This window comes from Salmo salar, chromosome ssa13 (assembly GCF_905237065.1).
Source record: "Salmo salar chromosome ssa13, Ssal_v3.1, whole genome shotgun sequence".
Classification (NCBI taxonomy): Eukaryota; Metazoa; Chordata; class Actinopteri; order Salmoniformes; family Salmonidae; genus Salmo; species Salmo salar.
Genome location: NC_059454.1, coordinates 64,873,391 through 64,901,184, shown reverse-complemented (window position 1 = coordinate 64,901,184; position 27,794 = coordinate 64,873,391). Strand labels below are relative to the sequence as shown.

General features: G+C 39.6%; 1 protein-coding gene across 3 annotated transcripts; it reads left to right on the top strand.

Annotated features, from left to right (window-relative positions):
- The first annotated feature begins 2,642 nt into the window (after positions 1 to 2,642).
- On the top strand, positions 2,643 to 27,745 carry oafb (OAF homolog b (Drosophila)). 3 transcript variants are annotated; one of them, XM_045693467.1, is made up of 4 exons: positions 2,643 to 3,290; positions 8,855 to 8,989; positions 12,517 to 12,721; positions 27,275 to 27,745. In XM_045693467.1, exons 1-4 carry the CDS (start codon positions 3,060 to 3,062, stop codon positions 27,307 to 27,309), a joined length of 606 nt encoding a protein of 201 aa, XP_045549423.1. In that variant the 5' UTR covers positions 2,643 to 3,059; the 3' UTR covers positions 27,310 to 27,745. The 3 variants fall into 3 exon arrangements, with proteins under 3 accessions (XP_045549423.1, XP_013992513.1, XP_013992511.1); XM_014137038.2 differs by lacking the exon at positions 27,275 to 27,745 and adding an exon at positions 12,915 to 14,502 and having other exon boundaries at positions 2,646 to 3,290; positions 12,541 to 12,721; XM_014137036.2 differs by lacking the exon at positions 27,275 to 27,745 and adding an exon at positions 12,915 to 14,502 and having other exon boundaries at positions 2,646 to 3,290.
- The last annotated feature ends 49 nt before the right edge of the window (positions 27,746 to 27,794 follow it).

The window sequence follows — 27,794 nt, the reverse complement described above, 5'->3', positions numbered from 1 at the left end:
TCCCTTTGGTTCCTTCCCCAGGCGTCATTGTTTCTGTTTCTTGTCTGTGTGCTGTTTGAGTTTCTTGTTTTGTTTTATGTTCTGTTTATTTATTAAAACACTCACTCCCTGAACTTGCTTCCCGACTCTCAGCGCACGTCGTTACAAGTTAAGAACAAATTGTCATCCAATAAGCATTGATTATATTTCCAATACCCCCGTCCACGTGGAAATTCAGTAAGAGTTATATGGAGGCCAATTAGATGGTGGTCCGATCGCATTTGGTCTCCTATCAACACTTTTTTTTAAACTTTATGTGCCAGCGAGAATGACACAAGGAAGTAGTCAAAATGGCGAGCTTGATTAAGCCTCCTCCATGTTTATCTCACTAGGTCAGGGTTTTTTAGCCTGCATATTATCCACTAGTTCTAATGTATCCATGATATGTGTGATCTTAAGTGTATGAGGGTGATAGTGTGTTATGTGATTTCCTTTATGATCCATTGAGATACTTAAAACTGTATATAATCTCCCACCATAATGAAAAATGGATTTGTTACTTGTGAGCTCAACAGATGACTTTATATATTTCCAAAGAAGTGTGGATCATCATTATTTGGACAATATAGATTAATTAGCTAAATCAGTTTTTAGTCCAATAGCATATTTAAAATTGTATATTTCTCCCTCCCAGTCCTTTTTCCACCCATCCTCATCTTTAGTTGTAGAGTGAGTTCCCTGTAAACAACAGATAGTATATTATTTATCTTTTAGCCATTTAAAAATGTATATTTTTTATGATTACAATTATAACTATGAGTATGATATGTTGCCATCCATAGCATTGAATGCAAGGGAAGCCAGCGAGCATTTGGACTCCCTTGATCAAAAAATATATAAATATAATAGCCAATGAGTGTTGAGCTAAACTGAGCAAGCTCAACTGTGAATGGTCCTGGCACACTGTCAGGGATTTCTTCATCTTCTGACGATATAACGAAATCATCGTCGGAAAAGGTAGACCAATACGCAGCAGGTATGTGTATGCTCATCTTGTTTATTAACTTCCAAAAAACGAACGTACAAAAATAACAAAAAAAAACCACGAACGATTGACAAACTGACAGTCTGGTAAGGCACTAGGCTAAACACAGAACAATCACCCACAAAATACAAGACAAACACACGCAACTAATATAGGACTTCCAATCAAAGGCAACACCAAACAGCTGCCTTCAATTGGAAGTCCACCCCAATTAACTCAACATAGAACCAGACACACTAGACTAAACATAGAAATACCTAAACATAAACCAAAACCCGGAAATACTAAATCAAACACCCTATTTTCCAAAACACCACCCCGAACCACATAAAACAAATACCCTCTGCCACGTCCTGACCAAACTACAATACTAATTAACCTTTATACTGGCCAGGACGTGACACACACCAAAAAAAGTGTCAAGAGAAGCCAGTTTGGTTTTGGCTTCACACCAATCACATCACATCAAAAAACAAACATTATTGTCAGAAAAAATTTTTAATTGTTACATCTAGTTGTGTTGTCCTCCAGTGGCTAGCTAGCTAAAATTGGCCCTTTTCTAAAGTAGCCATGGCTGGAGATAGGGATTTGGACTTGTGGTTTTACTTATTTCTCTGTACTGGCCAATTATTATAATAGCAATTCTGATCCAACCATAAATTCATAAATTCTAGGCAATTCTGATCCAACCTTCAATTCATAAATTCTAGGGAGCAAGCATTTTATCCAGGTAGCCTGAGACAACAACAACATCAAAGCCTGCACTGTATGACAGAGTCATAGATCCTCGTTTTGTCAACATGAAAGAGAGGAGGATGACATTGGCATTTCTTTAAGAAGGGTGAGTCAACATGTTTTCTACTTGCATGAACGCACACACACACAGATAAATTAGAACCATGGACAGCCACATCATATTTAGTTTAGATTGATTGACTAAATCATTTTTGGTGTCTTTTAGTTGTAACTGTATTAGACTAAGCATACTGTAGGTGATTTGATTATGTTGAAATGGTGCTGGAAGAGTCGAGACAGTTCCTGTTTTCTTTGCGACTTCAATAGTTGGTTAGTAGTCCGCACATTTTATAAACATTAACTTGCTTGACCATGTTGTAAGTCATCTAACTGTTTGTTGAACTAACAGGTTATAGATCAGATTATAGCTTGGCTTCCCCAGTGATTTTACCCATGCACCACTGCTGCCCCCGACCTCCTGAGGTCCCACAGTTTACATTAAGTTGCTGTTAAACCTGTTTAATAACACTTATTAGAAGACATGTATTACCCAATCAATCTCATGTTGTTTTTTTTTGGGGGGGGATTAGAAGTTGACGTATCCCTTGCTTGGCATGGGATCTATCTGTATGTCCTAGAAAAGTTTGGTCAAGCTCAATATTTACTTTCCCTAGGCGTAGGATAACAATTGGGCACGTAGGATAACAATTGGGCACATTGATGCATTTAAGTGTATTATTGCGCAAACTATTGAATCAATGGGACATGAGTTAATTTATTCTGCAACAGATGTCATTGGCGCCTCTTGGGAAGTATTGTTTGGGGAGTGATATTTCTTTAGGTTTGCGAGCCCGCAATTGTTCACAATAGGCCTACAGTGCAGTAGGTTCGTCGCACTGGTTCGTCAGAGGAAGTGACGGGATAGTAAACTCAAATGAGGACTTCCAATTTTTCATGAAGGCTGCCACAATATAAGTCTGGTTAAAGTCGTCTGAACGAAGAGCGCAAATGTTACAGTAGCCTAATGATTGTGCGCAAAAACGTTATATTCACAGACGCCAGAAACGCTACAATGTATCAGAATATAGAACGTACTCGGGCGACACAACGATCAATGCGGGATGGTAGCCCACCAACATTTGCAGAGATTTCACAATACTGAATTAAATCTGTGGATCATAGATTGGACTTCATGCAGACTTTTCGGGACTTTTCGTTGATTTGGAAATATTTGCGACCGATTTCAAGATGATTTACAACGAGGGTAGTAGACAGATTTTTAATAGTTAAAAGTTCTTCCATGAGTTTCAGAATGTATGCAAGGGAGATATCGCCACCAGTTCGGATTTCTCTGCTAGTGGTAACTCTTGTATCGCTTGGGATTTGTTCAGAACTAAAAGTACGAGTGCGTTTAAGTGATGGACTAATTGGGGAGGAGATTTTGGACGCCAACAGTGAGAATGATGACATTACAGTCGAGTTCAAGCAAGGAGATGGTACTCATATTACTGTGGTATTTGATTTCAAACGGGTGAGTTAAGTCAATATTCTTCAATGTAAATATTTACAACAGTTTTTAAAAACTCTAATATGCTGCATTATGTTACTACCAATATATATACACACATACACACCATTAGGCTGTCTATTATATAGATATCCTGGACATTGTATTATAAAGGCCTATCCATTATCTATAGACCCACTGTATATCTATTTAACTATATGCTGCTGTGTTGCCAAACAGACAATTATTTTCACAACCCTTACGAAAAAGGATTGCAGTCAGAGTGCAGTATAAGTGCAGTATGCTGCAAATACTGTGTCCAAAATCTTTTTTTTTTTACTGAAGTTAGAATGCAGTATAACTGCAGTTCATCTGCAGTACACTGCAGTTATTCTGCAATTACTGCTTCCAAAGTACCACAGCCGACTGAAATTACTGCCCTTTTACAGCAATCTTTTTTGTAAGGGATGAAATACCAAAGACAAATAGTCCTCTTGGACCGACTTTTGGAATTATATCGTATTTGTTATTGTCTGTGAACATACGCCTATTTACCTTTTTGGATTGTCCATTATTACAATCAATACAAGTGTTTGTTAATAATGAGGATTTGTGGTGAACTACCCCTGATTGAGCAGGCATTTGATATTGCCCTGGCTAATGAACTCCTTACAATGACCCAGGATATCCTGACATTACAGAAACATTCAAAGTCTTATTGACTTGTAGAGCAATCAAGGAATCTTACAACTATTGTCCCCCATTGACTCCACTCAGACTTACAGTGATTAGGCCTGTTTTACTCCTGTTGGAAAACTTTCCTGAAGTCCCAGTGGGCTTATCTGGTTACAGTTAACAGGCAGGGGAACAGGACATATTTTCTTCTGTCTGGATCAAGTCAATTTGGACAGCAACTTTCCCTCACTCCATGCATGTGCTTCCAATCTACTCCTGTCAGCATTACGCAGATTTATGGAAAGTTGGAATTGGTCTGAAGGCCAGCTGCCAGAGTGGAGTTACTGTACAGCCAGGCGAGACATCTCATCTTGTAGAGGAACCTGTTGAAAAGGTGCAATGAAAAAATTAAGGGAATATTTGTCTTCCTATGGTGTGTAGTGGGGGAGCAGAAAGGGAACATAGTCTAACTGGAGAATAACATCATTATTGTTTAAGAAGTAAATGGGCTGTGCAATATTCAGAGAATCCAGCATCAATGGCTGAAAATTCCAGATGCATTTTGGTATTCTTTTTCAAGTCTTTTTGGCAGCTTTGTTGTTTGTTTCTGGTTCCTCCCCTATTCCTCCCCCTCCCTCTGTATGTGAACAGATGAATCAACTTTTTAGGCAACCACATAATACTCTTGCCTTTCAGACCTTAATGTCAATACCATGACATTTCAAGCCATATTTCATTTTTCACCAGACAAGGAACAATCTGTATCCATTTGTGAGAGCCCTGCCAAGCTGGAGTGATGTTAAAGGTACCCAGGATTGTAGACCGTTGCATACGACTGTAATGGTGATCATGTGGCCCACAAGTTACACCCACTTCATACATTGAACGCTATTACAGCATGACCTTAAGAAACCTTCGTTTTTAAAACAGGAAAATATCCCTCTGCCTCAACCCTAGTGGAGAAATGTTAATCTCCCCCATACACCACCATACACACATCTCCTGTTGAATTTATCTCAATTCAACCATTGGTGCGATTCCCAAGCCATCTGTCATTTGTTTGGTCCCAGGTTGTGATGGCATGGGGATAAGATGAAGGAAACGAGTCACCTCTCACTTCATCCCTATGGGAGCTGCAGTTTGACCTGTCATCGGAGGCTCTGTGGTGCGTTTCTTCTGTCTGTCAGTGAGAGGTATTTACCATGCCAACCCAGCCCCCATGAAGAACCAGGGCAGCAGCAAACCCATGCAGGTTATATCAGATTGTATGCATGATGAGCCAACTACACATTCATCTCCGCACCCTCACCTCCAGCTATTAGCTGTCCCATGGAAGCTTGTTAGGTCGGATTTAAGTTTTGTACAGGCTTTTTACAGCTTCAGTGCAGTTATTGGTAAAATACAATCCTTTGAGAAAGTAACATTTTACATTGTTTTTTTTGTTCTTGATGATTTTATCAGTGTTGCTGTGTTCAGTAAGCATTTTAATCAAGTTATGTTATAGGGTACTTTGTTCAGAGATTTATTTAAAGACATTTGATGCTTTGTTCACAGACTGTGGGGATATTGTCAATGTGCGGCCTAATCCCTATTTAAATAGCTTTGTTTCTGTATCCTCTGTTGGTGTGAATCCCTCCTATCTTGTCAGGTCAATCCCCAGACCATGTCTCACTTTAGCTATCCTTGGACTCTAGTGATCATGCTAGTCGTTAGACAATCACTTGTTGCCCATTGAGAGGTTAAGGGCCCACCACAGTGATTTCACGGTCTCTGCAAACAGAGCTACGGTGCTCCATTTGCGTTGCATTCCAAAAATTCAGCCTCACAAAAGTACATATGCAAACTAACCTCCAGCAGATCCATTGCGGGTCCGTTGCGTAGACTGTGTAGAGTCCTGTAGGTGGCCTGGAGTTCCACCATAAGAAACCTGCCTTGAATGGAGTTGTACACAGGCCCCTCCAGGAATGCTCCCATCCCCTCCCCCACTCTGTATACGCCATCCATCTGCTCCTCTGGATGTTCTACCGTCACAGTGGGGGAAACAAGAGTCCCCCATCCTCCTTCTTCTTCTTGTCTTTTTTTACCTCAACCACTCCACAGTTTCCCTGACCTCATTATCGACATCTCCAACTTGAGGACCAGAGTGTTTGAATCATGGTACTTGTTTTACTCAGAGGGAGATCAACCCAATGGGATGGGTAAATGAAGAGAAGGAAAGGACTTGTTCAGATAGCCTTGTCTTCCTTTGTCTACTTAGCCGACTGGGATGTTTACCTGGCTTTGTGTTCTACTGGGAGTTTTAAGAATGAGTATGTTTACATGCACAATAATTATTAAATATTATATTAATATATTCAACTGATTATGACAATACTCTGAGTTTGGCATAATCCTAATTATGGTAAGGTCATAAGCGGAGTAACCATCAACGAATTGAAACACCAGTTTTTTTGTTGTTACTATCTTTTGAATTATTAGAAAATGTAACACCTTAATCAGAGTTAATGCAGTGTATTTGATTTGCACATGTGCTTTCACTAGCCTCCCTCTTTGGTGCGAGTGAAGTGGGTTCGGAAATGATACTAGACTATCTAGCTTAGAAATAGTTTTCACATACAAACTGTATATGTCTGAACTCAGAATCAAATAAGCTTCCCAAACATAATGTGATCACTGTGATACAAGGATTATTTTGATTGCCGATTTTCAGCATTTTTTGAAGTCTTATTAGGTACAGTGCCTTCAGAAAGTGTTCACACCCCTTTATTTTTTCCACATTTTTGTTGTGTCACTGCCTGAATTTAAAATATATTAAATTTATTTTTTGGGTCACTGGCCTACACATGAAATGGGGTATCATGTGTAGGCCAGTGACCAAAAATACAACATTTTATATATTTTAAATTCAGGCTGTCAAAGTGTAATTCATTTTTTTACAAATTAATAAAAAATGAAAAGCTGAAATGTCAATAAATATTCAAGCCTAAATAAGTTCGGGAGTAAAAATTTGCTTAACAAGTCACATAGTAAGTTGCATGGATTCACATTGTGTGCAATAATAGTGCTAATGTTATAGACACGTTTAATGGAACGTTGCAAGAACATTCATGAGTTCAGTTTTCTGAGGGTTAGCATGATTTTTGAATTACTACATCATCTCTGTACCCCACACATACAATTATCTGTAAGGTCCCTCGGTCGCGTAGTGAATTTCATTTTTTATTTATTTCCAATGGCTCGCAAAGAATGGCACCTATTGGTAGCTTGATAAAAATACATGTTAAAGCAGGCATTGAATATAAACCCAGTCTCTACAAAGAAAGAGGCGTCCATCCAAACTCAGTTGCCGGAGAGGAAGGAAACTGATCAGTGATTTCACCATGAGGCCAATGGTGACTTTAAAACCATTACAGAGTTTAATGGCTGTCATAGGAGAAAACTGAGGATGGATCAACAACATTTTCCTTACTCCACAATACTAACATTATTGACAGAGTGAAAAGGAGGAAACCTGTACAGAATAAAAAATATTCCCAAACATGCATTATGTTGGCAATAAGGTACTAAAGTAAAACTGCAAAAGAATTGGCAAAGAAATGTACTTTATGTCCTGAATACAAAGCATTATGTTTGGGGCAAATCCAATACAAATATCACTGACAATCACTCTTACCTTTTCAAGCATGGTGGTGGCTGCATCATGTTATGGGTATGCTTGTCATCAGCAAGGACTATGGGATTCTTTTTATGAGAAAAATAAATAGAATAGAGCTAAGCACAGGCAAAATCTTAGAGGAAAACCTTCTTCAGTCTACTTTCCAACAGACACTGAAAGAGTAAATTAACCTTTCAGGAGGAGAATAACCTAAAACGCAAGGCCAAATATACACTGGAGTTACTTACCAAGATGACATTGAATGCTCTTGAGTGGCCTAGTTACAGTTTTGACTTAAAAATCGATGGCAAGACTTGGAAATGGCTGTCTAGCAATGATAAACAACCAACTTGAATAATTTTAAAAGTAATAATGCACAAATATTGTTCAATCCAGGGGTGCAAAGCTATTAGAGACTTACCCAGAAAGACTCACAACTGTAATTGCTGCCAAAGGTGATTCTATCATGTATTTACTCAGGGCTTGAATACTTATCTAATCACGACACATTAGCATTTTATTAAAACATTTTTTACAAATGGTTTTTCTCCCTCTTTGACATTAAAGACTATTTTGTGTAGAAATTTGACCAAAAATGACCATCGCATCCATTTTAATTCTACTTTGTAACACAACAAATGTGGACAAAGTAAAGGGTTGTGAATACTTTCTGAAGGCACTGTAGGCTGATTATCAGATATGTCCATGTTAACTGCATTATAAGGTTAAACGTTCTTCTTGCAATTCATGTAAACGTGTTTAATCTTAGTATTATATTAATATGAGTATTCACAATAATCATAGTATTGTGTGCATGTAAACATAGTCGATGTTGGGATAGCCAAAACGAAGTCAGTGTAGCATTGTGACAGATGTGGGTATAGGGTTGGATTCAGGTCTCATGTTTCCAGTGAAGGTCAGGTCAGGCCAGGTCAGCCCTCATAACAGGACATGACACTTGATATAGTAGTTACTTATTTATGGATGATCCTTATGCCAAACGCATAGTGGAGTTTTGGCAGCACTTTTACACGAAGGTTCCATTATGCCATGCAGTATGTATGTAGTTTCTTTCGACACCTAGTAGAGTCCATGCCCTGATGAATTGAGTCTGTTCTGAAGGCAAAATGGGGGGGGTGCAACTCAGTATTAGGAAGGTCTTCTTAATGTTTTGTACACTCAGTGTATATTGTATTACTAATATGTGAATTTATATCCTGTTTGTATTTCATATTTCTCTCCCCTCTCTTTTTTTCAGGATGTGAGGATCGTCCGAGCTCTGATCCTGGGGGAGCCAGAACGAGGCCAGAACCAATACCAGGTGCTGTGCTTTGTCTCGCGCCTCGATCATCACGAGATCATCCCCACTGAGTTCATGGCTCGCCTCAGACAGGTGAGCTGCTGTAACAAACCACCACCATCCCTCATAATCTGGGCGATCATTCCCATATAGGGCATAGGGACAGGTTTTGGATGTGGAGGAATGGAACCAATGGTGTTATTATAAGAGATGGGTCTTTACATGAAAGAGTACCTTTTGCATCCCTTTGATATTTTAAGTATACATTTTGCACTAATATTGCTAATAAAAGCTTGTTATATTAAATTAAGTGCCCTTTAACATGGATAATCAATAAATCTCTTCTTAATATCAATAAAGACTTGCTGAAGTGCCAAAATTCAGCATTTCACTGTGACTTCTAGGAAGCCTTAACCCCAACATTTAAAGTTTTCACCATCATGGTAAAGCCCTAGTTATTATGTTGCTTTGAGGAAGTAATTTCTGAAGATTATTATTTATTTAATGTGATTAGTGATTCATTTACGTCTGTCCCAAGTTGACAAGGTAAAAATCTGTCGTCGTTTTGCCCCTGAGCAAGGCAGTTAAACCACTGTTCCCTGGGCACCAAAGACGTGGATGTCGATGAAGGCAGCCCCCCGCACCTCTCTGATTCAGAGGGGTTGCGTTAAATGCAGAAGACATTTCAGTTGAAGGCATTCAGTTGTACAACTGACTAGGTATCCCCCATTTCCTTTCCCTCATTAAGATCAACCCTGTTACGTAAACCGAACTGTCTTTTCAATATGGTGAAACTATTCCTTTTTCTTTACATTGAACATATCATAGTTTAAAAGCAGGTGAGCTGGTCCTATTCTTTTTGGCCATTTTCTGGTGTTTTGTGTTGGAAAACTGAATGGGTTGAGCGTAACATGTCAACCCTCTTACCCATAGATAGACAGGCTAGAAATGTTTTAACAATTTAAATGTTTCATTTAATTGCCAATCCGTGTTGCACACAACAATCTTATATATTGGAGGCCAGGTCATCTGATGCAGCAATCCATCATTCTCCTTCTCGGTAAAATAGCCCTTACACAGCCTGGAGGTGTGTTGGGTCATTGTCCTGATCAAAACAATTGACAGTTCCACTAAGCCCAAACCAGATGGGATGGCGTATCACTGCAGAATGCTGTGGTTGCTATGCTGGTTAAGTGTGCCTTGAATTCAAAATAGATCACAGACAGTGTCACCAGCTAAGCACCCCCACACCATAACACCTCCTCCTCCATGCTTTACGGTGGGAAATACACATGCGGAGATCAACTGTTCACCCACACCTCACAAAGACACAGTGGTTGGAACCAAAAATGTCCAATTTGGACTCCAGTCCAAAGGACACATTTGCACCGGTCTAATGTCCATTGCAAGTGTTTCTTGGCCCAAGCAAGTCTCTTCTTCTTATTGGTGTCCTTTAGTAGTGTTTTCTTTACAGCAATTCGACCATGAAGGCCTAATTCACACAGTCTCCTCTGAACACTTGATGTTGAGATGTGTCTGTTACTTGAATTCTGTGAAGCATTCATTTGGGCTGCAATTTCTGAGGCTGGTAACTCTAATGAACTTATCCTCTGCAGTAGAGGTAACTCTGGATCTTCCATTCCTGTGGTAGTCCTCATGAGAGCCAATTTCATCATAGCGCTTGATGGTTTTTGCAACTGTACTTGAAAAAACATTCAAAGTTCTTGAAATTTCCCGAATTGACTGATCTTCATGTCTTAACCTCTATGGGCTAGGTGGGATGTGACCGTCCCACTCTATTCAACAGCCAGTGGAACAGCGTGGCGCGAAATACAAAAACCTCAAAAATGCAATAATTTCTATTTTTCAAACATATGACTATTTTACACCATTTTAAAGATAAGACTCTCGTTAATCTAACCACATTGTCCGATTTCAAAAAGGCTTTACAGCGAAAGCAAAACATTAGATTATGTTAGGACAGTACATAGACCAAAATAATCACACAGCCATTTTCCAAGCAAGCATATATGTCACAAAAACCCAAAACACAGCTAAATGAAGCACTAACCTTTGATGATCTTCATCAGATGACACTCCTAGGACATTATGTTATACAATACATGTATGTTTTGTTCAATCAAGTTCATATTTATATCCAAAAACAGCTTTTTACATTGGCGTGTGATGTATGATACATTCCCACCAAAAACTTCCGGTGAATTTACTAAATTACTCATCATAAACGTTGACAAAATACATAACAATTATTTTAAGAATTATAGATACAGAACTCCTTTATGCAATCGCTATGTCAGATTTTAAAATAGCTTTTCGGCAAAAGCACATTTTTCAATATTCTGAGTAGATAGCCCGGCCATCACAGGCTAGCTATTTTGACACCCGCCAAGTTCGGGGTACACTAAACTTAGAATTAGTATTATAAATATTGTATTACCTTTGCTGATCTTTGTCAGAATGCACTCCCAGGACTGTTACTTCCACAAGAAATGTTGTTTTTGTTCCAAATAATCCATAGTTATGTCCAAATACCTCCGTTTTGTTCGTGTGTTCAGGTCACTATCCAAAGGGTAACGCGCGAGCGCATTTCAAGACCAAAAAATTCTAAATGTTCCATTACCGTACTTAGAAGCATGTCAAACGCTGTTTAAAATACATTTTTATGGTATTTTTCTCGTAAAATAGCGATAATATTCCAACCGGACAATAGTGTATTCATTCAAAGAGGAAAAGAAAAAACAGCGTGCTCGCATGAACGCGCATATCCAATCTCTTTGTCACCAGGCAGACCACTGAGAAATTGAGCTACTATACTCTGCCCAGAGACAGAAGACGCCTCAATCCGCTTTCTGAAGGCTTTAGAGAGCCAATGGAAGCCTTAGAAAGTGCAACGTAACCCCACAGATACTGTAGTTTCGATAGAGAATCAAAAGAAGAACTACAAATTCTCAGACAGGCCACTTCCTGCTTGGAATTTTCTCAGGTTTTTGCCTGCCATATGAATTCTGTTATACTCACAGACACCATTCAAACTGTTTTAGAAACTTCAGAGTGTTTTTTTTATCCAAATCTACTAATAATATGCATATTCTCATTTCTGGACAAGAGTAGTAACCAGTTTAAATCGGGTACGTTTTTTATCCGGTCGTGAAAATACTGCCCCCTAGCCCAGACAGGTTAAAGTAATGATGGACTGTTGTTTCTCTTTGCTTATTTGAGCTGTTCTTGCCATAATATGGACTTGGTCTTTTACCAAATAGGGCTATCTTCTGTACTTTTTTTTTTACTTCTCAAAAGGCACTGGATTGGTGGAACGACCCATTTTGTGTTATAATAACATGTTATAGGGCTGGTTTCCCAGACACAGAATAAGCCTCGTCCTGGACTTTCAATACAGTATCTTCATCACCCGCCCATAATGTAAAAATGTTATTGTAGGCAATTTAAATTTTCGTTACTGCACAATGTTATCTGACTTATACGTGTACCACCAAACTGTTAATCCTCACACAAAAGTAGTGGAGCTTACTTCTATTGCTCAATTTATTCTACCAGCAATACATGTCCTTTTTTGAACTTCCTCGCATTTTAAAATATAGCTGTTCTGTGATGGGATTCTACAGAAGAACCCCCACTTGGTCCGCACGGCAGAGGAGAAGCGTGGGGTGGAACACCTCCACATGGACATGGCGGTGAACGTGAGTCATGCAGGGCACCTCTACACACTCATCCACAACCTGTGTAAGGAGGCCCATGAGGGGTTTTATACCCGGACAGCTGACACCAAGCATTGGCTGGATAAAGGTGAGTTTGGCTTCCATTCAGATGCTCTGTTAGTGTTGTTTGGGTGTTTAAAGGAACATCTTCATTCTATCGATCCTAGCTTGTTTTACATTTTGTTGCCTAAGCTTTTGGATGTTTATCTGCACAGCCATGAAGTTCATTGCCATGCATTTTAACAGACATTCTTTGATCGAAAGTCAAAATGTCTCTACAGGAATAGAGACCATTGAGTTTGAGCCCCTGCCCCAGACAGTGGATGTCTCTGGTCTGCAGCGATGCCCCTCCACTCTGGACCTGTGGCAGCCATGCTTCTGCAGCTATCACCTACGTCTGGAGTGGCTCCCCTGCCTGCTCAAATACTGCCGTAGCCGCCGGGGCGCGGCTGGAAGGGCCAATCCGTACAAGTGTGGCATCAGGAGCTGCAGCAAGGGCTACCGCTTTGACTACTACGTCCCCCATAAACAGCTCTGCCCATGGGACGAGGAGACCTAAAGCAGCTGGTTTTGCCGTTAGTTCTTTCCTAGAAGGCATTTAGCCTACCGTGCACATCTGGACTGAGCATGGCAGGGGATTGGCAAGAGGCCTTGAAGTGAAGGAACAGACCTGCCTAGTGCCTACATATACACAGAGTATACCAAACATTAGGAACACCTTCCTAATATTGAGTTTTTCCCTCCGAAAAGCCTCAATTCATCAGGGCATAGGTGCCGAAAGCAAGGTGCTGAAAGCATCCCATAGGGATGCTGGCCCATGTTGACTCCAATGCTTCCCACAGTTGTGTCAAGTTGGTTGGATGTCCTTTGGGTGGTGGACCATTCTTGATACACACAGAAAGCTGTTGAGCGTGAAAAACCCAGCAGCATTGCAGTTCTTGACACAAACCGGTGTGCATGGCACCTACTACCATACCCTGTTCAAAGGCACTTAAATGTTGTGTTTTGCCCATTCACCCTCCGAATGGCACACATACACAATTCACGTCTCAATTGTCTCAAGGCTTAAAAATCCTTATTTAACCTGTCTCCTCACCTTCATCTACACTGATTGAAGTGGATTAACATCAATAAGGGATTATAGCTTTCACCTGGATTCACCTGGTCAGTCTATGTCATGGAAAGAGCAGGTGTTCTTAATGTTTTGTACACTTAGTGTAAGTCTAACTTATTTTCAGACAGAAGAGTGTCTCTGACTCACCACCAAGGTATTTGGATTCAACCAGACAGTAGCATATCTATTGTAACCATATGTTTTTAATGTTGGATGTTTCCTACAGTGGTGTGTCGAGTGTTGTCCATATATAATAATTATTTTTCTAAGCATGCAAGTGTCCGTATTAGGGCAGCTAGACAGGAGCCTAATGGGGGAAAATTGACAATATGAAAATTGTAATATCGCCCAACCTAGAAGGAATTGCCCATGCTACTATGGATGAATGTTTTGATTTGATGCCATCAGTCAAATTGCTGTTCAGTGCTCCCTTGGGGTAAAACTGGATGGTGGATCTGCTCAGAGAAGACATTCATCCATGGTAGTGAATGAATCACTTAACTGATGTAGTTTTTATTTACGTAATGCAAAATAAAGCCATTTATTGACATTCTGTTAAAAGAACTAGGATATTGAAACAGTACAGTCTGTAACCAATATCCACACTCTTACCTTGAACTATAGGGACCAATTTTTGGCTGGCTGGAAGGGTTTTGTCATTGCTGTCAAATGCATCAGCATGTAGCATCATATGCAGAAACTGACTTAAGTCATGATTATACTATAGGTATACGGAATAAAGTGATTAACTGTGAGTATTGTACTGTCATATTCATGGTGGTATGAGATATTCATCAGGCAACTTACATCTGGGAACTTCTCTGTTCTACTTTTTGTCATTACTTTTTTTTTATACCTCTTTGATCAACAATATATTTTCAGGTTTACTATCTTGTTGTGATAAACTGAAGACACAAACTGAAAACTTTGTAGTCTTTATGTCCCTTATATATTTATTCAACTTTTCAAACGTAATGTCCAATGTGCCAGTGATTAAGCTTGTACTGGAGATTGCTGTTCTGCATGTCATTGGTACATTATGATAATTGCTCATATATCTCTCTGAGGGAAGAACTGTTACAAACAAAAGGGATCTTTCAAAAATGTACCTAAAGCATACGTCAAAGAACAAAACATATACCTTTATTTTTAAAATCTGTAAATTATTGGTTGATGGTACAGTGAGGGAAAAAAGTCTTTGATTCCCTGCTGATTTTGTACGTTTGCCCACTGACAAAGAAATTATCAGTCTATAATTTTAATGGTAGGTTTATTTGAACAGTGAGAGACAGAATAACAACAACAAAATCCAGAAAAACACATGTCAAAAATGTTATAAATTGATTTGCATTTTAATGAGGGAAATAAGTATTTGACAACTCTGCAAAACATGACTTAGTACTTGGTGGCAAAACCCTTGTTGGCAATCACAGAGGTCAGACGTTTCTTGTAGTTGCTACCAGGTTTCTTGTAGTTGCCACCACATCTCAGGAGGGATTTTGTGGAGAGTTTGGAATCTGATTGATTGATTGCTTCTGTGGACAGGTGTCTTTTATACAGGTAACAAGCTGAGATTAGGAGCACTCCCTTTAAGAGTGTGCTCCTAATCTCAGCTTGTTACCTGTATAAAAGACACCTGGGAGCCAGAAATCTTTCTGATTGAGAGGGGGGCAAATACTTATTTCCCTCATTAAAATGCAAATCAATTTCTAACATTTTTGACATGTGTTTTTCTGGATGTTTTTGTTGTTATTCTGTCTCTCACTGTTCAAATAAACCTACCATTAAAATTATAGACTGATCATTTCTTTGTCAGTGGGCAAACGTACAAAATCAGCAGGGGATCAAATACTTTTTTCCCTCACTGTAAGTGCCTTAACTTGTCACTGTGTTGTTTGAGTTTAAATTAATTATATGGTTTAAAATATTTTATGTAAAACATTTGCAGTTGAAGCTCAAAAATGTTTCCTAAAGGTGTGTCTAACTTTGACAAATTAAAATCCTTATTAGTCTTTATACTAGGCCTAATGCTTCTTCTGTTGGGTGTCATATTTGCTAAGCTGGATTTGTGGGAATATTAACATCATAATGCGCAATCTAGACATCTAAAACCCCAAGAACATAGTGTCCTCCATCATTATTAAATGGAAGAAGTTTAGAACCACCAAGACTCTTCCTAGAGCTGGCCGTACTGGCAAACTAAGCAATCAGGGGAAAAGGGCCTTGGTCAGGGAGGTGACCAAGAACCCGATAGTCACTCTGAAAGAGCTCTGGAGGTCCTCTATGGATATGTGAGTACCTTCCAGAAGGACAACCATCACTCCCCCAATCAGGCCTTTAAGGTAGAGTGGCCAGACAGAAGCCACTCCTCAGTAAAAGGAAAGTGACAGCCCGCTTGGAGTTTGCCATAAGGCACCTAAAGACATTCAGGGACAAGTCTCTCAATATTCTTAAGTGGCCCAGCCAGAGCCCAGACTTGAACCCGATCGAACATCTCTGGAGAGACCTGAAACTAGCTGTGCAGAGATACTCCCCATCCAACCTGACAGAACTTGAGAGGATCTGAAGAGAAGAATGGGAGAAACTCCCCAAATACCGGTGTGCCAAGTTTGTAGTGTCATAGCCAAGAAGACTCGATGCTGTAATCGCTGCCAAAGGTGCTTCAACAAAAAAGTACTGAGTAAAGGATTTGAATACTTACAGTATGTAAATGTGATATTTCTGTTTTTTATTTTTAATAAATTAGCAAACATTTCTAAAAACCTGTGTTTGCTTTGTCATTATGGGGTATTCTGTGTAGACTGAGGAGGGGAAACAACGATTTAATACATTTTAGAATAAGGTTGTAACGTAACAAAATGTGGAAAAAGTTAAAGGGTCTGAATACTTTCCAAAGCCACCGTATTCATAATGCACAAATATCCATTGTGGAGTTTTTTTTTAAAATTGTACATTTTATTTCACCTTTATTTAACCAGGTAGGCTAGTTGAGAACAAGTTCTCATTTGCAACTGCGACTTGGCCAAGATAAAGCATAGCAATTCGACACATACAACAACAGAGTTACACATGGAATAAACAAAACATACAGTCAATAATACAGTAGAACAAAAGAAAACAAAAAGTGCAAATGAGGTAAGTTAAGGCAATAAATAGGCCATGGTGGCGAAGTAATTAGAATATAGCAATTAAACATAGGAATGGTAGTGTGGAGAAGAACAATGTGCAAGTAGAGATACTGGGGTGCAAAGGAGCAAGATAAATAAATACAGTATGGGGATGAGGTAGGTAGATAGATGGGCTGTTTACAGATGGGCTATGTACAGGTGCAGTGATCTGTGAGCTGCTCTGACAGCTGGTGCTTAAAGCTAGTGAGAGAGATATTAGTCTCCAGCTTCAGAGATTTTTTCAGTTTGTTCCAGTCATTGGCAGCAGAGAACTGGAAGGAAAGACGACCAAAGGAGGAATTGGCTTTGGGGGTGACCAGTGAGATATACCTGCTGGAGCGCGTGCTACGAGTGGGTGCTGCTATGGTGACCAGTGAGCTGAGATAAGGCAAAGCTTTACCTAGCAGAGACTTGTAGATAACCTGTAGCCAGTGGGTTTGGCGACGAGTATGAAGCCAGGGCCAACCAACAAGAGCATACAGGTCGCAATGGTGGGTAGTGTATGGGGCTTTGGTGACTAAACGGATGGCACTGTGATAGACTGCATCCAGTTTGTTGAGAAGAGTGTTGGAGGCTATTTTATAGATGACTTAACCGAAGTCGAGGATCGGTAGGATGGTCAGTTTTATGAGGGTATGTTTGGCAGCATGAGTGAAGGATGCTTTGATTGCGATATAGGAAGCCAATTCTAGATTTAATTTAGGATTGGAGATGCTTAATGTGAGTCTGGAAGGAGAGTTTACAGTCTAACCAGACAGGTATTTGTAGTTGTCCACGTATTCTAAGTCAGAGCCGTCCAGAGTAGTGATGCTGGACGGTTGAGCAGGTGCAGGCAGTGATCGATTGAATAGCATGCATTTAGTTTTACTTGCGTTTTAGAGCAGTTGGAGGCCACGGAAGAAGAGTTGTATGGCATTGAAGCTCGTCTGGTTAGTTAAGACAAGACTCTCCTTTATCTAACCACATTGTCCGATTTCAAAAAGGCTTTACAACGAAAGCAAAACATTAGATTATGTCAGGAGAGTACCCAGCCAGAAATAATCACACACCCATTTTTCAAGCTAGCATATAATGTCACAAAAACCAAAACCACAGCTAAATGCAGCACTAACCTTTGATGATCTTCATCAGATGACACTCCTAGGACATTATGTTATACAATTCATGCATGTTTTGTTCAATCAAGTTCATATTTATATCAAAAACCAACTTTTTACATTAGCATGTTTTGTTCAGAACTAGCATACCCACCGAAAACTTCCGGTGAATTTACTAAATTACTCACGATAAACGTTGACAAAAAACATAACAATTATTTTAAGAATTATAGATGCAGAACTCCTTTATGCAATCGCGGTGTCCGATTTTAAAATAGCTTTTCGGGTGAAAGCACATTTTGCAATATTCTGAGTAGATAGCCCGGCCATCATGGCTAGCTATTTTGACACCCACCAAGTTTAGCACTCACCAAACTCAGATTTACTATAAGAAAAATTGGATTACCTTTGCTGTTCTTCGTCAGAATGCACTCCTAGGACTTCTACTTCAACACCCAATGTTGGTTTGGTTCCAAATAATCCATAGTTATATCCAAATAGCTGCGTTTTGTTCTTTCGTTCAAGACACTATCCGAAGGGTGACGCGCCGGCGTGTATCGTGACAAAAAAATTAAAAATATTCCATTACCGTACTTCGAAGCATGTCAAACGCTGTTTAAAATCAATTTTTATGCGATTTTTCTTGTAAAATAGCGATAATATTCCAACCGGGAGACATTGTATCCGTTCAAACACTGATAATAGAAAATGGAGTCGTCACATGCACGTGCGCACCAGTGTCATTGTTCTCAGAACGACCACTTTCCAAAACCCCTACTGTTTTTCGCCCAGGGACTGCAGAGTTATCATTCCACGTTCTGGTGCCTTCTGAGAGCCTATGGGAGCCTTAGAAAATGTCACGTTACAGCAGAGATCCTATATTTTCGATAAAGAGGCTACAGAAGGCCAAGAAATGGTCAGACAGGGCACTTCCCATATAGAATCTTCTCAGGTTTTGGCCTGCCATATGAGTTCTGTTATACTCACAGACACCATTCAAACTGTTTTAGAAACCTTAGGGTGTTTTCTATCCAAATCAAATAATTATATGCATATTCTAGTTTCTGGGCAGGAGTAATAACCAGATTAAATCAGGTACGTTTTTTATCCCGCCCGTGAAAATACTGCCCCCTATCCTAAACAGGTTAAAACCTCTTGGGGATAGAGGGTAACCTAATCCCACTGACGGGATTGCTAGCATGGCGGGAAATTCAAAACATCAAAAATCTAATAATTTCAATTCCTCAAACAATCAACTATTTTACACCATTTAAAAGATAAACATCTCCTTAATCGAACCACATTGTCTGATTTTCAAAGAGGCTTTACGGCGAAAGCATAAAGTTAGATTATGTTAGGAGAGTACATAGCCAAAAAAGTACACACATCCATTTTCAATTCAAGGACAGGCGTCACCAAAAGCAGAAAACCAGCTAAAATTATGCAATAACCTTTGACAATCTTCATCAGATGACACTCCTAGGACATTATGTTAGACAATACATGCATTTTTGTTCTATCAAGTTCATATTTATATCCAAAAACAGCATTTTACATCGGCGCGTGTCGTTGAGAAAATGTGTCTCCCCCAAAACTGCCAGTGAATTTACAAAAAATACTCATTATAAAACGTGGTTAAAGTATTAAACTGTTATTCAAAGAATTGACAGATTTCAAAATAACTTTACTGGGAAAGCATACTTTGCAATAATCTGAGTACTCTGGTCAGAAAAATACACTACGCAATACAGGTAGCTGCCATGTTGGAATCATCTAAAATCATAAATAACATTAGCAATATTCCCTTACCTTTAATAATCTTCATCAGAAGGCACTTCCAGGAATCTCAGATCCACAACAAATGTTTTTTTTTTTTCTCGATGAAGTTCATAATTTATGTCCAAATAACTCCATGCTGTTCCGTGTTGTTAGCGCGTTCGGTAGGCTACTCAATATGTAGGGCGCGGGAGGACAAAGTCACGACGAAAAGTATAAAAAAAAAATCTATTTACGTTCGTTCAAACATGTCAAATGTTGTTTAGCATCAATCTTTTGGGCCATTTTTAACGTGAAACATCAGTAATATTTCAGCCGGACCTCTCCTGTGTCTTGAAAGACGTTTTGAAAAAGGTCTCACCTCACATGAACGCGCATGTGTGCGCAATAATGAAGTGACGACATCCCAGGGACATCAACTTCCCTTCCTTCTCATCCGGTCTCTGTTCATCATAGACGCTTCAAACAACTTTATAAAGATCGTTGACATCTAGTGGAAGCCATAGGAAGTGCAAAATGAATCCTTTGTCACTGTGTGTTTTATTGGCAATGACTTGAAAATAGTACAGCCACAAAATGTTCATTTCCTGCTTGTATTTTTTCGCAGGTTTTTTCCTGACATATGAGTTCTGTTATACTTAGAGACACCATTCAAACAGTTTTAGAAACTTCAGAGCGTTTTCTATCCAAATCTACTAATAATATGCATATTCTATTTTCTGGGCCAGAGTAGTAACCTGTTTAAATTGGGTACGTTTTTCATCCGGCCGCCCAATTTGTAAGTCGCTCTGGATAAGAGCGTCTGCTAAATGACTTAAATGTAAATGTAAATGTAAAATACTGCCCCCTAGCCCCAACAGGTTTCAACAAATATATAACTTTTTTTACAAATCGATACTTGGAGTCAAATAGCAATGTAATATCGGCCAAAAATAATATTGCGATATGTAATTGTATTGATTTCCCCCCATCACTAAAAGGTATGCCACACACATAGAGGTGAGACAGTTTTGAGTGATGGATATCACCATGACACACTTGCCACAATTAACCCGGTTTAGAAAACCATCTTCTGAACTGAGGAATACCGAAACACAGAGAGACGTGTGTTGAGCAGTATGCCCCCGACTTTGTACTTTGCGGGGTGGGCAGTGGGAGGGAGGCGGGGTTAGACAGACAGCTCATCTATGCTATGCATTTTTGAGGTTTTGTAATTCGCGCCACGCTCTACCATTGGATATTGGTGAGGCGTTCCGCTAGCGGAACATCTAGATAACACAGTGTCCAAAGAGGGGCCAGAAGTATACAGAATGGTGTCGTCTGCGTAGAGGTGGATCAGAGAATCACCAGCAGCAAGAGCAACATCATTGATGTATACAGAGAAGAGAGTCGGCCCAAGAATTGAACCCTGTAGAGACTGACACCCATAGAGACTGTCAGAGGTCCGGACAACAGGCCCTCCGATTTGACACACTGAACTCTATCAGAGATGTAGTTGGTAAACCATAATTTGAGAAACCAAGGCTGTCGAGTCTGCCAATAAGAATGTGGTGATTGACAGGGTCGAAAGCCTTGGCCAGGTCGATGAATATGGCTGCACAGTAATGTCTCTTATCGATGGTGGTTATGATGTCGTTTAGGACCTTGAGCGTGGCTGAGGTGCACCCATAACCAGCTCTGAAACCAGATTGCATAGCGTTGTCGTGTCTTTGGTCATCATTAACCTGTTGGGGGTAGGGGGCAGTATTTGCACGGCCGGATAAAAAACGTACCCGATTTAATCTGGTTATTACTACTGCCCAGAAACTAGAATATGCATATCATTATTGGCTTTGGATAGAAAACACCCTAAAGTTTCTAAAACAGTTTGAATGGTGTCTGTGAGTATAACAGAACTCATATGGCAGGCAAAAACCTGAGATGATTCCTTACAGGAAGTGACCTGTCTGACAAGTTCTTATTCTTCTTGGCTCTCTTTAATGAAAACTGAGGATCTTTGCTGTAACGTGACACTTCCTACGGCTCCCATAGGCTCTCAGAAGGCGGGAAAAAGCTGAATGATGTAATTCCAGCCACTGGCTGAAAAACATTAGCGCTTTTGGTAAGTGCTCTATCAGAGGACAATGGGACGGAGGCGCGTGCACGAGTCGACCCCATGTTTTTATTTTCTCTCTCTTTGAACCTAAACACGCTTTCCCGGTCGGAATATTATCGCTTTTTTACGAGAAAAATGGCATAAAAATTGATTTTAAACAGCGGTTGACATGGTTCGAAGTACGGTAATGGAATATTTAGAAATGTTTTGTCACGAAATGCGTCATGCGCGTCACCCTTCTTTACCATTCGGATAGTGTCTTGAACGCACGAACAAAACAGAGGATATTTGAACATAACTATGGATTATTCTGAACCAAACCAACATTTGTTATTGAAGTAGAAGTCCTGGGAGTGCATTCTGACGAAGAACAGCAAAGGTAATAACATTTTTCTTATAGTAAATCTGACTTTGGTGAGGGCTAAACTTGGTGGGTGTCTAAATAGCTAGCCCTGTGATGCCGGGCTATCTACTTAGAATATTGCAAAATGTGCTTTCACCGAAAAGCTATTTTAAAATCGGACATAGCGAGTGCATAAAGGAGTTCTGTATCTATAATTCTTAAAATAATTGTTATGTTTTTTGTGAACGTTTATCGTGAGTAATTTAGTAAATTCACCGGAAGTTTGCGGGGGGTATGCTAGTTCTGAACGTCACATGCTAATGTAAAAAGCTGGTTTTTGATATAAATATGAACTTGATTGAACAAAACATGCATGAATTGCATAACATAATGTCCTAGGAGTGTCATCTGATGAAGATCATCAAAGGTTAGTGCTGCATTTAGCTGTGGTTTGGGTTTATGTGACATTATATGGTAGCTTGAAAAATGGGTGTCTGATTATTTCTGGCTGGGTACTCTGCTGACATAATCTAATGTTTTCTTTCGTTGTAAAGCCTTTTTGAAATCGGACAGTGTGGTTAGATTAACGAGAGTCTTGTCTTTAAAATGGTGTAAAGTAGTCATATGTTTGAGAAATTGAAGTAATAGCATTTCTAAGGTATTTGAATAACGCGCCATGGGATTCAACTGGCTGTTGAGTAGGTGGGACGATTTCGTCCCGCCGACCCTATAGAGGTTAACTTGAAGACATGTTTATCAAATAACTCTCTGTAATTATTATTACGCGATTAACTGATTAGTCGTGTAACTGTAATTAACTAGGAGGTCGGGGCACCTGGGAAAATATTCAGATTACAAAGTTATAATTTTCCTAATATAACTTTCCAGATATCATAATATCTGACCGATTATCTTCTGATTAATGATGTATTATTACCTCGCGTCAGTCTCATTCCAAACGTCGTAAATTGTTGTTATCTGCACAAACCCAGTCTTCACTAAGTCATCCATACATCAATTGTCTTAAAATCATTTATTTACTAAACTAAGTAATTCACAGAAAGCATACAAAACAGTAGGTATCATTACAAAGAAATGGTGGCGGAATGTGCCCTAGTGGGCTAAACCGGCATGGCGGCTTGTTAAACAAAAGAGTAGTGGGGGTCAGCTGAGAAAAGACCCTACAGAATTGATAAATATTAACAATTGATATGTTATTCCTTTGCACATGAACGCTCACTCATTCGGATACAATTGCAATCAATATATATATTTACGCTCAGTGTGTCGTCGTGATCTTTGTGGGAAAGGTTCGTCCTGTTGGAGAGTTCTCTCTCTCTCTCTCTCTCTCTCTCTCTCTCTCTCTCTCTCTCTCTCTCTCTCTCTCTCTCTCTCTCTCTCTCTCTCTCTCTCTCTCTCTCTCTCTCTCTCTCTCTCTCTCTCTTGGTTAGAATAGATCTTTCAAAGCGACATTCATTAATGTCGTTATAGAATGGAGGTTTCGACACCGAATTTCTAGCTGCAGACTAGTAATTAATATCAAAAAGTTGAACCACGTGGTATGGTTAAAGTTCAGTAGAGGAATGCATGGTCAAACCTTGGCTCTCTCTTCTGAGGTAAGCTGGTCTAAAGAAAGAAACTCTGTGTGGGGACTTTATACTGAACATAGAAAAGCTGTCACATGACGCCTTGTCCTGTCTGTGTCCCTGGGGGCGTGCCGATGACTGAGTTAAGCTTTGAACAGAAATACAATTCTCTCACATTAACATCAGTACATAGCATCTCAACATATTCCAAATAACTTTATCCTTATTAAAACATTTTATACAACCAAAAGATGTAAGTCTCATCGCTGAGGCTAGTATATAAACCCTAGTATGGTAATATGGCAATATTGTCTCTATGAGTTTCATAAAATTGTACCAAGCGGACCAGTTCGTAGCTGGATTCTTCACCGATCTTTTATACCTTCTCCAGAACATAAATGTCGTTCGGTTCCCCTGTTCTGTGAGGTGGAAGAATCCTTTGTTCTCTATACGAAACCCACTCTGTCTCAAAACTGTGGCTTGTTAGGCAGGACATTCCCTTTGGAATTTACGACCGCCTTCACACAGCCTTGTGACAGAAGTATAGAGGTCGGGGGATGGTGCATAGAAAACCCAGAGGGCAACGTCATGACAGCGGAGAAGGTACGGTGGGATTCGAAATGGTCGGTAATCTGTTTGTTAACCTCTTGGGGCTATGTGGGACGCTAGCGTGCCACCCGTGGTGCACCCTATCAACAGCAGGTGCATTTCAAGAGCGGCAAATTTGAAACCAAATAAATGTCAAAATTCAAATTTTTCAAACATACAACTATCTTACACCCTTTGAAAGATAAACATCTCCTTAATCTAACCACGTTGTCCGATTTCAAAAAGGTTTTACGGCGAAAGCATAAAGTTAGATTATGTTAGGAGAGTACATTGACAATAGCTGTGTGTAATGTTTTGTCAATTCAAAGACAGGCGTCACCAAAACCATAAAACCAGCTAAAATGATGCACTAACCTTTGACAATCTCCATCAGATGACACTCCTAGGACATTATGTTAGACAATGCATGCATTTTTAGTTCTATCAAGTTCATATTTATATCCAAAAACAGCGTTTTACTATGGCGTTGATGTTCAGGAAATCGTTTCCCTTCAATAACCGGCAGTCAAGTCAGCACCACAAATTAAAAAATTAAAAATAGAAAACATTGGTAAAATATTATATTGTCATTTAAAGAATTATAGATTTACATCTCTTGAACGCAATCGACTTGCCAGATTTAAAAATAACCTTACTGGGAAATCACACTTTGCAATAATCTGAGCACTGCGCCCAGAAAAATACACTTTGCGATACAGACAAACGGCCATGTTGGAGAGATCTAAAATCGAAAATACTATGTAAATAATCCATTACCTTTGATTCTCTTCATCAGATGTCACTTCCAGGAATCCCAGGTCCATAACGAATGTAGTTTTGTTCAAAAAAGCTCATCATTTATGTCCAAAAAGCTCCGTGTTGTTAGCACATGATCTAAGCCCGCCGGACTTCACTTCATGAACGAGGGGAAAAAATATATTTACGTTCGTTCAAACATGTCAAACGTTGTATAGCATAAATCATTAGTGCCTTTTTTAACCAGAACATGAATAATATTCAAGGTGGACGAATGCATTCTCTTTTAAAACGTATTGGAACGAGGGTACCCAACGTGACCTCGCGCGCCAGAGTCTAATCGGCCATCACCGTTCCAAGGCTCTTGTTCGGTCAGATCTCATAGTAGAAGACTCAAAACACTTTGTAAAGGCTGGTGACATCTAGTGGAAGCAATAGGAAGTGCCAAAACGTTAATCAGCCCCTGTGTGTTTCAATGGCATAGGCTTAAAGGTAATTCAACACATCAGGTATCCACTTCCTGTCAGAAAATGTCTCAGGGTTTTGCCTGCCAAATGAGTTCTGTTATACTCACAGACACCATTCAAACAGTTTTAGAAACTTTAGGGTGTTTTCTATCCATATATAATAAGTATATGCATATTCTAGTTACTGGGTAGGATTAGTAACCAGATTAAATCGGGTACGTTTTTTTATCCAGCCGTGAAAATACTGCCCCCTAGCCCCAACAGGTTAGCTTGGATAGATATAGGTCTGTAGCAGTTTGGGTCTAGAGTGTCACCCCCTTTGAAGAGGGGGATTACTGCGGCAGCTTTCCAATCTTTGGGAATCTCAGATGATACGAAAGAGAGGTTGAACAGGCTAGTAATAGGGGTTGCAACAATTTCGGCAGATAATTTTAGAAAGAGAGGGTCCAGATTGTCTAGCCCGGCTGATTTGTATGGGTCCAGATTTTGCTGCTCTTTCAGAACATCAGCTATCTGGATTTGGGTGAAGGTGAAATGGTGGGTGCTTTGGCGGGTTTCTGTGGAGGGTGCCGGGCAGTTGACCGGGATAGGGTTAGCCAGGTGGAAAGCATGGCCAGCCGTAGAGAAATGCTTATTGAAATTCTCAATTATAGGGGATTTATTGGTGGTAACAGTGTTTCCTAGCCTCAGAACAGTGGGCAGCTGGGAGGAGGTGCTCTTATTCTCCATGGACTTTACAGTGTCCCAGAACTTTTTTGAGTTAGTACTACAGGATGCAAATTTCTGTTTGAAAAGCTAGCCTTAGCTTTTCTAACTGCCTGTGTATATTTGTTCCTAACTTCCCTGAAAAGTTGCATATCACGGGGGCTATTCCATGCTAATGCAGAACGCCACAGGATGTTTTTGTGCTGGTCAAGGACAGACAGGTCTGGAGTGAACCAAGGACTATATCTATTCCTAGTTCTACATTTTTTGAGTGGGGCATGCTTATTTAAGATGGTGAAGAATAGCCAGGCATCATTTACTGACGGGATGAGGTCAATGTTTGACTGCCCTCTGGTGATGACTGGACTGAAGGTTGCCTGACAACATACATTTAGGAAACTTGACAGCTTTATGATAGAATTTACCTACAGGCTAAACCTAAGTCATAGTTTTTTAGAAACTTTGCTGTTAAACTGCATCAAACAAACCTTTAATATCCATCAGTCTTGATTAAAAGCACCATTTGACCAGATTTGCCTATAACCACATTTTGATCCACATATAGAAAAACTACATTATCTGCAAAGTGAATAAATTACTATTGATTCATTCATTCATCAATTTCCATAAAAACATAGTCTAACTGATTTGTAACCTAATTTGGTGTGGCAGATTATAACGTTTCATGAAACAAGGCAACAATTGAATGAATGAGATATGCGTAGTGTTCCAAAACCGATTAGTTAACCTGCTGCTATCGCTACACTCGCTTGGTCTGTGGGTCCTAGGGCTGGGTCTCTAACCTGTCAGAATGTGTGTATTAATTGGAGAAGTGTGTTGAATTTGTTGAATACATGTGCCTAGGAGACGACAAGCTTACATGGGTCCAAGGTTGAGCACTGTTCAGGAGTTCCTTATGATGTATGTGTGGATTTGTCTTTCTGTAGGAGAAATGTGTGAAGGAGCGTATCCAATGGCATGAAAGACTGTTGAAGATGCTGTTTCAACAAGCCAACCAAAGAGAGGAGCGAGGTAGCTGTTTACTCAGTCACCAGTGCCATTCTCCCACTGGACATCAATATTCTCTTCATCTGTTTTAAGATTGACCAAATTAATTTGCATGAAGATCTTTGTGTGTCCCATGCCTTTCTTTCTTCTTCGACAGACCTGTGGTTGTGGCATCCTCTCAAAACATATAGCACAATGTTGTCTTGTAGTGAAAATAAGCAGATGATAATGCACTTCGAACCAAACCTGTCATAATGCTTTATACAGTTATAAAATGTTATAAATGCTAATGAACTGTAATGCTTACAATGCCTGTAAATGCACATGTTTATAAATGTTTACAAATAACAAAATATACATTTATTGATAATTAAATACAGCTCATTCATGAAATGTATTAAAAAGTGTTACCCACATTTTGGCAGTCTGCTCATTTTGTCTGCCCATTGGTAGATTTCA